Below are 12,163 nucleotides of genomic sequence, written 5' to 3' on the forward strand. Positions count from 1 at the left end.
AGAAATAAAATTTTGTTTTAAAAATTGAAAGGTACTTTTTTATCTTTTTATTACGATCTTTGATAAGCAAAATATATTATGAAAATTCTTATGTACGATTATTAATTTGAGATTAACAGGAGTTTACTAACAGCAACAAATTCTCTTCTATAATTTAAGTACTATACAGAAAAAAACGCGGGAAAAAAAATTATCTTGAATGAAGTAAAATTGTTTGTAAAACGGGAAAAATATTTCTATTGGATTATAGTTTTTATAGGATGATAGCTAGCTGTTTAATCATCTTGGAGCTAAAATTTCCGTTGTCATGTTTATTTATTTATCGAGTTTTCAAAATTTCAAAATTGTATCTTACATGTTTCCTTTATTCATCAACATTAAATTCTCGGTAATTTGAACATTGTTAGATTGATATTAAAAATGATATTTTATATTTACTCTACCGAAAAAAAAAAAAAAATAAAAATGAAACGATTTAAAATTTTGCGATGTAATTTGCCATCTAGTAAGGATTTTTTATAACTGATAGAATCTTTCTATCGGTAAATTATCTTAAATTTATTACCAATACCGCCTGCTTAAACTATATATTATGGCCCTGATAATTACTTACGGTCAATGCACTATGATTATTAATTGGTAATTATGCAGAAACCTGCAAAGTACCCTTGGTAGTGACAGTGGTAAGTTTTCTTAGCATACCAGATGATAAAGTAGATTTTTACAGTAATGAACAATTTGAATTTTTCATTTAAATTGTATAAATTAAAATAATATAATTGAGGAGCTGATTTTCAAAAAGGTACCTTTTCATATTTTAAAATAACAGTTTTTTGATCTTTTAAATATTAAGTACTTCGAGAATTATAAAGATTTCTAATTGAAAATCGATTTGTAGCTTCATAATCGATAGCACTTTATAGCTAAATTAAAAAAGTTCAATAAAAATATTTATAATTGAAGATAACCAGTTTTTTGTCTCGATTAATTAAAAATGAAAAGATACCCTTTTGAAACTCAACTCCTCAATTTATTAAAGGAGTAATCTAATTTGTAGGCTAAAAAAATAGGCTATTTATGGAAATTTTTCGTGAGCTTGCTTCCAAAGATATGTTTATAAAAATTATTAGGGATGATAAATGAAGTTTTAAATTAAAAAAATAAAAGAATTTTTTTCAGTTTCTTTACAAAAAATTTGTGGCTTAAAACTACCCAGTTAGCACAAGCTATTTCTAAAACAAAAATAGTAAAAATTAATATTTTAACATGATGGTAGTATATTTTGTGATTATTTATGTGGTCAAAATTTTAGAAGGACGAATTTTTTGGGACTTTGTCAATTTGTGAACGTTTGCAAAATTATCATTGATACAATATTGTAATATAGATATCTAGCATTATTAATAATTGCTTGGAATCTAATGAAGTAACAAAATTCTCCTTAGAACAACTAATTAACAATAAATTTAATGCTGACGAGTTAATACCAACTCTACAAACGTTTTCTTCATATCAATACTCAGCATAAAAATATAATAAAATTCCGATAAAAAAAAACTCATAAAATATTTTTAAAATTTATTATCTACTTTTTTATAAATACGTATAAAGTATTTTTAAATTATTCACAGTCATCATACAATTAATAATTATTTACAATAATCACGCTCAAAAATGCTCACACTCAGTCTTCTCACTATTAAATAATCTTCATAAAGTAATAATAATAGTAATAACTAAAAATTAACAACAAAATCTGTACATTATTCAATGTCTAATTGTAAATAAAAAATATAATTAATAAATTAACAGTCGTTGACGATGTGCCAAGTTAATTTTATAAATTAACCCGCTAAAAATTACTATCAGCTTTTTATTAATTTATCCAAGTTTTTAATTCATTTATTCAATATAAAATAAAGTATTTAATATTTTTTAGTGTATGTGTCTCTTAGCGTCACAAATATATGTAAAGATAAATCGCATTGAATGTAATGCTCTAATTGATGTAGAGCAAGACCAAGTAAGACCAAGTGTTACATGTTGATACCGTGAGTTCACGGGTCAATTCCCGGTCAATTGGAGATAATTGCTCTCGGTGTTTTGTGCTCATAGCTTGACATCTTCACAAAGGTCAATAAAGTAACTCATTCATTGTCAGGCCGGCTGTTTTTCACAAGTATAATTACAATTTTTATTGTTATTATTATCGTCATATTTCAACCGGTCATTTGTTGTTCTGTTATTTGTTATTCTTGGATTGTTTCATCAAAATTAGGCTAACGGACGGAAATCAGAACACTTGTATTTAAACAAATTGTTAAGAATGAAAAATTTTTCTTTAATAAACTGTTTTTACTTTTTTCATTCACACAATCACATTCTTGATACAGCGCTTATGTTTTTTTTTTTGTTATTAGATATTTTGTCTATTCATTTCATTAATTTTTTTTTTATTATTGAATTAATAATCATTTTAATTTAATTATCTAGTCATTGATTGTAAATAATTTCAAAGTTTTACTTAAATATTGAGAGTTTTTTTGTAAAACTTTGATTTAAGAAAAATTTATCATTTTTTATTGAAAATTTCCATTCACTTAAAAAATTCAAAAAATTACTTAAACATTTTTTTCTAATTTGATATGACAAATTTTTAATATTTTTAAAAAATTGCAAAAGTATTCTTTTTTATTTCTACAAGAATTAATAAATTCTCTTCATAATCATTTATTTGTTTCAAGATCCTAAAAATTGCCGAATAAAAGTTAATTTAATTAACATTAAAGTAATTAATTTTATTTAATTAAAAGTAGTAATGTTAATCATTTATTATTTTTTCATTTTAACGTCAAAATTTATCAGCAAGATTTAAAAACAAAATAATCTTCATCAAAATTAGGTTTACTGTTGTCAAATTTTTTGAAAAATATAATTAAAATTTACAAACTTAGAGATAATTTTTTTTTTAAATATTTGTTAGTAATTTTACATTTGAAACTTGTTTTAGCAAATAAAAATTTTATTTTATTCTCAAAACTCCGGATATTAACTCCGTTTAAAAAAAACTCCAAATTTACTCGATTTAAACCAGCGATTTTTTTTACAGTCGAAAATTGAATTTTCCAAGTAAAAAATCCAAACCGATTTTTTTTAAGCCTGATAAAAATAAAAAATTTGAAAAACTAAATAATCTTAAAAACAGACTATTAATCAGTGTCTCAATAAATCTTGATAAAAAATGAACTTGAACCAAAATAACCGGATTTAAAAATTTCAGACAAAATCCATGCACACTTTGGTAGAACCATATGTATTCCGTTATCCAGCATTCAGACAAGCTGAACTCGTGCGGGAGTTGGGGACGGCGGTGGAGGCGGTCCAAGAATAGTATTCAAACTTAAGCTCGAGTATCTCGGCGCCTCGTCCATTAAAGTGGCTTGCTCGTAAGTGGGTGGTAGATCATCTCGGGCAGAAAGCTTCAGAAATCTCCGCTCCTGTCGCCGTTCGTCCAAAGCCCTGAGAACAATAACCGCGGGTCCAAGAACGAGCATGACAGCACCTACTGCGACCATCGCGACTGCAGCAGCAGCTCCACCGCCGCTGAGATGTGACAACCTTAATCTTCTTCTTGTCTCCCAAATACTCGGCTTCGCGGTTGAAGTTTGCACAGGCGCCAGCCAAGTTTTGTTATTTTTCTCAGTGTCTTCCGGCAAAGAAAAATTAAGAGGCCGTTGATATGTGTCTTCATAAGCTCTCTCGGATTCCAGCATCCCGGACTGTCTTTGAAGACTGGAATTCGTCTCGGGTAATATTAATTTCATGGAAGCGTCTTTGATGTCAGTCAGAGGCTTTAGCTCATCTAATTCCGCTAATTTTGTCTTCCCGGATTTCTTGCTAATAAATATATCTTTTTTATCTTCTGATAATTTTTCTTCTTTTGATGAGTCCAAACTTTCTAAAACACGTGGCCCGTCTATATTTTCGTCGAACTCGTCGGGTGAGTTCAGTTCGTTTGCTTTTTTCTGGTGTAACTTTTCCAACTTGTGAGCCCTTGATTTAACATCCCAGAGTCTCGAGTTGCCAGACCGGGAAATCGGAAGCTCTTCAGATTCGCGGGGCTTTGAATCTTCGACTATTGATATCACTGATATATCTTTTTCGATTGAGTTGTAACCGGCTGTGTTCGGCATCGTCTGAAATTATTCATTTTATCAATATTATTAAAATACGGTAAATAGAAAAATTTCATAATATTGTGTGCCAAAATGTAACTTCCGTGATGGACCTCTTAAAATTGGAATTTTTAGTTTCGCTTTTAATAGGAGTTGTGTTTTTGGGCTTTTTCTGACATATTTTCAGCGTGAGGGATTTATTTGATTCTCATAGAATTTTTTACAGGAGCTTTGTTTGGGTACTTTCGGCAAAATTTTGAAATTTCAGCGAAAATGTCCAAACAAAGCTCTTGTTGAAAAATTCTTTGAAAATTCCAATTTTAAGAGGTCCATCACAGAAGTTACATTTTGGTCCATTCTATTTCATATTAATTTAAATAGTATATTTAAAGCTATAAAAGTTAACATTAAAAGTTTGAATTTTAAAAATGTTATTTCGAATTGCAATTTTTCTAGTTTAAAATTTGAACCGACACTTATTATTTATTACTATTCATAACAGTAAAATTCACGATAGAAAAAATTACTTTTGAGAACAAAGAGCATTATTGAATCTATTTTAAGTAGAAAAACTTTAAAATTAAAAGAACGACTTGAAATTAAAAAATGATTGTTCTGAAAATTTTTAATTTTTCAAATTTTATTGTTAAAACAATAAATATTAAAAACTAATAAATTGACGAAAAATTAAAATTTTTATGATTTTATAATTTTCAATAAAAAATCTTATCAAGCAATATTTAAAAAAAAATTTTTGTTAATATAAACTAAAAATTTTTTATTCTTAGATCTGATCACTGTCAATGAGTCACTGAAAGTACAACTTTAATTTGCAAACAATTAAAACTAGCCAAGAATCAGCGTAATAATTTGCTGTTAATTCATATATTACATTATTATTTATAGTAGAATGTTAGCGCTGTACGTCATCATTTAACGGCATACTTATATATAACTTACATTATTCAAGATGAGATTTGAATTTAATTATATCTTTAAAATTTTTTTCATAAAAGTTAAAATTTTTTATGTGAAAATAAAAGGGTAAACACCTTTAAGAATTTAAGCTCTAATTAAAAAACTGCATACTTTCTTAAGATTAAAAAAATTAGTGTTTTTTATTGTTTAGTTCTTAGAATTACCCAGAGTATTAAAAATTTTTTAATTTTACCTTTTCTACTAAAAAAATTTACTTTTAAAAACTGGAATTTTAATTTATTAATTTCAGATAAAATTTGGAAAAAAATTTTTTTAAATGTAATAAAAAACTTACTTGTGTAATATTTCGTATCTCGGAGCCTTTTTGCAAAGACGATACGCCTTTTTGCAGTAGTACAATACCAACGGCGCTCCAGGCTGCCAATTGTAGGATCACCACAGCCCTCGAGGCCCATTTGTTTGTTCCTGAGGTCATGGTCATTCTCAATATAATAATACTATTTAACTCCACTCGCAATGACTATTCAATAAACCACTTAGTCATTATTACACACATCTCAAATTCACTACCATCCTCCTTTTTTTTTCTTGAGCTCCTTCACTGCTAGTTTTTATTCTTCGGTATCTATCTACGTTTATTTTACTGAACTTATTCTTCGAGCGGTTCCACTGCATTCAAATATTTCAGTCTGTAAAAAAAAATTTGCAAGTATTATCTATTGACCTCTTTCATAGCCATAACAAAAGAAATTTATTCTTTTATTATTAGTATGTTCTCGAGTTAAATTCAAAACATTATCTGTTTTATCAATATGAGAGATAATATTTTTAGAAACAAGTCCAGACATTATTTCATTTTTATGTTAGTTTATTTTATTGTATATGTTTATGTACATTTAAAAAACCAGTTATTACTTTAAATAAATCAATTCGACAGATTAAGTGACTTAATCTTTTATTTTTATTAAGGTTTATAAAGATCTAGCTACACCTATGGAGAATTCTAAATAAATTTATTTATTTTTTTTTTCTAAAAACTGCACAAATTCTAAGTAAATTTGGTAATTATTTACAAGTAGGGTCTATCCTATTTTTGGCCATATCGAAGAAAAATTAACTTTAAAAATTTTTGTTCATTCTGCTTGTTTTTATGGTGCATTTATAATAAAAAAATATCGTGAAAAAAATAAATAAAGATTTCGATAGCTTCTTTCGCCTTCAAAAATTGAAAAAAATTTAGATTTTATATTTTTTTTATAAAAAAATTTATAAATTTTGTTGTGTGGGGGTCATATCTTCCACCACTCTTTTGTGATTTAACTTAATTATTATTATTCATAATTATTAATATTAATTCATTATCATTTATGATTATTAATATTATTTAATTATTATTTATATTTAGTAACATTATTTGATTATTATTATTAACGTATAATTATTTAGTTAATAATTATTATTTATTAGAAAAAGTTAATTAATATAGTAATTATTTAAGTTGTAGATTTTCCTACAACGGTATCAAAATTTCGTTAGAAAAGTTTCAGTTGTGTCTCATCACCATAAATTATACTAGATTATAATTTACTTGGTGACGCCAAGCAACTGATAGAGTCTCGTCCGCTACAAGGACATTTTGGGAAATTTTATTTTATTGTAATTGCATTGCAAGTAATAAAATTCACATTCGCAGCTGGGGTGAGACCCTAACAAAAGTATTGTATTAGGATTAAAAATATGTATAAGTTTGGTTGTAAGAAGTTTAAGGGTTTTTCCCAAACCTTCCCATAAAAATCCCAATAACCTTTCGTTTTCTAAAAAGCAATTGAAGGATTAGAAACTTATGTCGCATGGCCAGCGACCGGGTCCTTGAGTCCACTGATTGCTTTTACATATACTTCTACCGATATTCCTCAACTATACTTCTACTTCTGTAATTTTCCATACCTTCAGAATATACATCTATACTTACACCTACTTGTATCTAGACCCATACTTTCCTACAAGTAAGTACTCCTACCCTTAATATACTTCCTCTATACTTCCATCGAGTACCCCCTACCTCTGGAAAGGTCAGAGGCCTAAATGGACACTTGGAGAAAATCAGTTAGTCCTGGAAACCCATTAGCTTCACCTCGTATCTTAAGTTACACGCGTGTATTAAGTTAGATTTATTTAAATAAAACTTATTAAATATTTCTATTCGCTCACTCGCTAGCCCGTACTTCCCAAAGTTGAAAATTTATAAAATTTGTTAAAATTGTGATAATCAACTATTTTTTTTAATTGTTTATTTTTTATGTATTTTTCAAAAAAAAATGTATCAATATTAAAAAAAAAAAATATTTCGTTTAAGAAATGAAAATTAAAATGGTGGACCTCACTTGTAAATAATCATTCTAAATTTTATCAATTATTGTGTAATAATAATAATTCATTAAATAAATTATCAATTTCATAGAATCCACATTACAATTAGCAAGTTGCGGAAGACTTCATGGTTAGACTGGTAGCGCTTCAGGAAATAACAGAGATAACAAAGCGCAAATGAGACATTATTGCTGTTCACATTTTATCAATTATTAACAATTTATTTATAAATTTTATATTTTTTACACAAATCAGCTACTCTGCTTCAAATCTACCATTTAAACTACTGGATCTCTTTTTAAGAGTATATATTGTCTATCGTACCAAAATCATTAACTTAAAAATATAATTAATGCATTTAGCATAATTTGAGCTAAAATATCAAATTAATTTCGGAATAATACTGTCAATATTGAACTTTGAAATATTTGATTATGTTAAAGTAGACGTTAATATGATAATGTTTTGATTAAGTTAAATATTTTTCAATTTATCACAAATATCCTTTACAAGAAAATTTTACGGAAGACAAAAATTATTTTAGAGCCAAAAGAAATTTTCTTGGCTCAAGAAACTTTGACCTTATTCAAGAAATTTTCAATCTTCCTTAATATTTTCTTGAGCCAATAAAATTTACCCTCCAGTCAAGAATATTTTTTTTTTTAATTTTTTTATTATAGTAAATTTTTATATAAAAAAAATTTTTTTAAATTTAAGTTACTGGATTTTTAAGTAAAGCAAACAAAATTTTTTCGATAAATTTCAACAAAAACTTAAATATGTTAAGTATTAAACGCAACTGTTAAAAGTTTTGAATTGTGAAAAAATTATTCAATGTTTAATTAAGCAACGACCCCTCAATATTTAATCAAAATTGAAAGTTTGATCTTCCATCAATAAATCAACGTATTAAAATAAATATATAAAATTGTGATTTAATATTTATGAAGTATGACTGCCCTTGAGTGTTAGTATAAGTGGTGCAGACAATTTTTGTGATAAAATGAATGATAAAACAAAAAAAAATCCTTTTAATTCTTAATTATTTCGGGCTATTTCAATGACTAATTCCATAAATAAAGTAATTATTTCCTTCTACATAAAAGAACAATAAAAATCTTGTCATGCTTTTTAATGACATTTATTAATTTACCCGATATAATAGCCTCGCGAAATGCTAACTTGAGTATATAGTCTTCCAGAGTAGCTGTTTATCTGTCCACTGTCTAGTCCAGTATTAGTTAACGTTCGCTCATTAGAAATAGTAACAATAATAACAATAATAACAACAACGGCACTGATATCAAGCAAGCATATGTACCGCAAAATGGAAACGTATGTAATCGTGTCCTCGCGTGTCTAACCGATGCGATCGGCTGGAGACAAGTTTCGCTCTATTTAGCCTCCTTATTTTTTTCTCAATCTTAAAGTTATATTTCTTCGCAACATATGTTGTCCAACGCGCGCTTCTATATTTAATAAATTTAAAAATTTTAATTATGATTATTTTACCCGATTTGTATTAATAAAAATTAAAGTCATAAATTAAATGGAAACGATTAAAAATATTGAAAATAACCAATATATATTCAAGGCCTAATAATATTAATAAATAGTATTTGTTTAAGAAAAAGAAAACACAATTTAATTGATAATAATTATATTTATATTTACATTAATAATCTTTATCAGCACCTTGCACACGTGCATCTAACCACGTTATGCGATTTATATCCAATACTTGACTTAGTGCATTTAAAATTGACCTTCAGCATTTATTAACCGTCATTGATCTTGATTAATTAACATCTTTTACAATTTTATCAATTTCCTTATTACTTAACAATATTATAACTATTATTAAAGTATTAAGCTGTCAAAATTTTATTTAAAAAAAAATAATAGTATTTATAATACTAATAGCGATTTTTAAAAAATTATTATTTTTTTTTTTTTTTTATTCAGAGACAATTAATTAATTCATTTAAATTTGAAAATAATTTTTTTTACCTCAAAATTACTCAATATTTACATATGCGGTATCACTGACAATAAAATCGCACTGAAATATTGCACTGTAAATTAACAATTAAAATGATATTCCAACGTCACTCACTAGATAACGTAATTTTATTTTTCAAATAAATTTACTCGTGACATTTTTTTACTACAAAAAATTCACAGCTCATTTATATATTTATTTATTTATTTATGTATTGATTTATACATTTATTTCACCTCTGAACATTACACGTCAATAGTACAGGGAAGTTGCGCTCATACTGAAGAATATTGCAAGCCAAGAGTGAGCAGCGCCCCATGTACTGTACATGCTCATATCCCCAATACAGATCGCGTGGTGACTCATATCATGTGTCCCCTCTTATAAAAAATTTCCTCTCTCACTCTGCCCTCATGTCTTACTGTAACTCACTTTATCACTTGCATTTTATGTGGTTTCACCCTTATTCTTCATTTCTCACTACATCCCCAAAAAAAAAAAAAAAAAAACAACAACAACAACAACCGGAAAAATCGATTCCTGACTTTTAGTTTTACTTTAATTAAAGCTAAATAAATTCTTGTTTTCATTTATTTGTTATCAGTTTTAAAGATTTTCAGTGAAGTTAAATTCAAAAAATTTTTGCCGCAAAATTCAAATATTATTTTTTAAAATTGTTATTATTATTTATTCGATTTTAGAGTTTAAAAAAAGTTGTAATTTTAATAAATAATAAAAAAAAATTTGTCTATTTTTGGAGTGGAATTTTAAGCGTAAAACAGGATTTTTGCAGATAAGTTTTAAAGATATAAATCGAAAAAAAATTAATGGGCTATAAAAAGAGTTTTAGACTTATGAATGTCTTACTGATAATTCAAAACTTATAAAAAAAATAAGTCAAGGATTTTTTTTTAATTAATGATGTAATTTTATTAATTATGTACTTAAGTGAGACAATTTATTTTTCAGTTGTAAAATTTATAAATGTTGAGTTTTTTACTAAAAGTATCCATATTTTTATCAAGCCACTGAAATACAAGAAAATAATTTACGTGATGGCTGAACGATGAAATAATCGATTTTTTATGATTAATTGTTCGGAAAATTTCGAGGGCGTTCCTTTAAAATTTTACATATAAATAAAATGAAAGGCTGAGTTTGATCAAAGAAATTTATTAAGAAACTTTATATTTGTAGGTTTAATTTCATATTATGACATTTAACAAAATGGAAAAATTTTTAGAGAAAAAATTGATTTCTCCCCTGAATCAAAATTCAATAAAGTTAATTTTTTGTAAATTATTTTGATAATAAATACTCAAAAAAATTTCAAGATAGTAATGTTAGGCTTTAAATTTAAACGAAAAATCAACTAAAAAAAGATTAATTTCCTGAAAATAAAAAATTGCGGGGTGTAATTTTACTTAAAATTTTAAAAGTTCCCCTTCGTACAATAAAAGTTCCGAAAGTTCAAACAAACATCTAACTCAAAACCTAACACGTGATTGATTACATCAAGATGCGTGGTATTGATAATAAATTATCTAAAATACCTGAAATTATAAATCGTCCTTATCAGCAGCGACGACACTAAAAAAGCCATCAAAGTAAACCGTTTCATTAGAATTCTGGTTAATTAGGGCACTTTTCAAGGTCCCTAGCATCAAACTCAGTTATAATAACAACAAAGTAACTAAATAAAATACATTTAATTGTGCACTAGTGATAAATATATATTTAGGTCATAAAAAGAGGATAATTTACAAGTTGGTTGTATTAATGACAATGAGAAATAAAGAATGAATTATTTGTGTGATCTATACCACAAAAGTACATCAACATCTCTTTGCTTGTCGTTCGAACAACCTCGTTATCAGTTAATACTTATTGTGCATATTATTATGTGTAGTATATATATATACGTACTATAAATCTATATAACATGTATCATATGAGTATTGGCGGTGATGATCAAATAATAAACACAAGGTTTTTTTTATTACCTTTTTTTTCTTTACGATTGTATGAATAATAAGAATAAGAAAAGTATAATAAGTAAGTATAATAATAAGAAAGTGATACCGATTCGATATCCAATAGTTTATTTTATGTTTATGCACACACATTTGTTGGCACATGTGTGTACGTGTGTGTAAATGTTTAAGTTTAAGTTGGAGCGGAGAAGAAAATGAGTGATACACTCACTTAAGAGGCTACGGCCTTGAGTAAACTGTTAGAATTACTATACGATCGTTATTTTTGAGGGGAATCTATGCTTGTTAAGTAATATAAGTGCATCATCGATCAACTTACGACTGACAAAACCAGTAAACCTAGTCACTGGTTACCAATACAACTGTATCATATTTTTTTTTTTTTTTTTTTTTTTAATTTTATTTATTTCAAATTACGTAATTTTAATACGCATTAGGTTTTGCGCATGAGGAAAACGAGTTTTTTTAATTTTCATTTCGAGTCTAGTTTTTTTGATCGTTTGTTAAGAAGTATAGTTGTATTGTAATTGAGGAAAAGATTTTATTGGGATTTAAAATTTTTAGATGCAATATCTACGACGTAGTTTAATGCTGAAAATAGGCTCCTTTATGTTTTTTTACGTGTTGGACAAAGATCAGTTTTTAGTTTCTTTTATTCTTATTTTTGATAAATGTTTTGAGTT

The 12,163-nt window shown here is 26.5% G+C and overlaps 1 protein-coding gene across 1 annotated transcript; it reads right to left on the reverse strand.

Annotated features, from left to right (window-relative positions):
• Positions 1 to 1,561: 1,561 nt before the first annotated feature.
• LOC141524185 (uncharacterized) lies at positions 1,562 to 9,773 on the reverse strand. Its single transcript, XM_074237885.1, has 3 exons — positions 9,495 to 9,773; positions 5,449 to 5,803; positions 1,562 to 4,196 (listed from the first exon to the last, which is right to left on the reverse strand). The coding sequence occupies exons 2-3, from the start codon at positions 5,593 to 5,595 to the stop codon at positions 3,333 to 3,335; spliced, it is 1,011 nt and encodes a 336-aa protein (XP_074093986.1). The 5' UTR covers positions 5,596 to 5,803; positions 9,495 to 9,773; the 3' UTR covers positions 1,562 to 3,332.
• Positions 9,774 to 12,163: the final 2,390 nt, after the last annotated feature.

This window comes from Cotesia typhae, unplaced genomic scaffold (genome assembly GCF_013202065.1).
Source record: "Cotesia typhae breed Kobodo isofemale line unplaced genomic scaffold, CoteBio_Ctyphae contig_22, whole genome shotgun sequence".
In the NCBI taxonomy this organism is placed as follows: domain Eukaryota; kingdom Metazoa; phylum Arthropoda; class Insecta; order Hymenoptera; family Braconidae; genus Cotesia; species Cotesia typhae.

Excerpts from the sequence above, each read along its gene's own strand:
- LOC141524185 (XM_074237885.1), bottom strand. The coding sequence starts at position 5,595 with ATGACCATGACCTCAGGAACAAACAAATGGGCCTCGAGGGCTGTGGTG. Across the intron at positions 4,197-5,448 it reads AGATACGAAATATTACACAA|ACGATGCCGAACACAGCCGG; the intron begins GTAAGTTTTTTA and ends GAATAATTTCAG.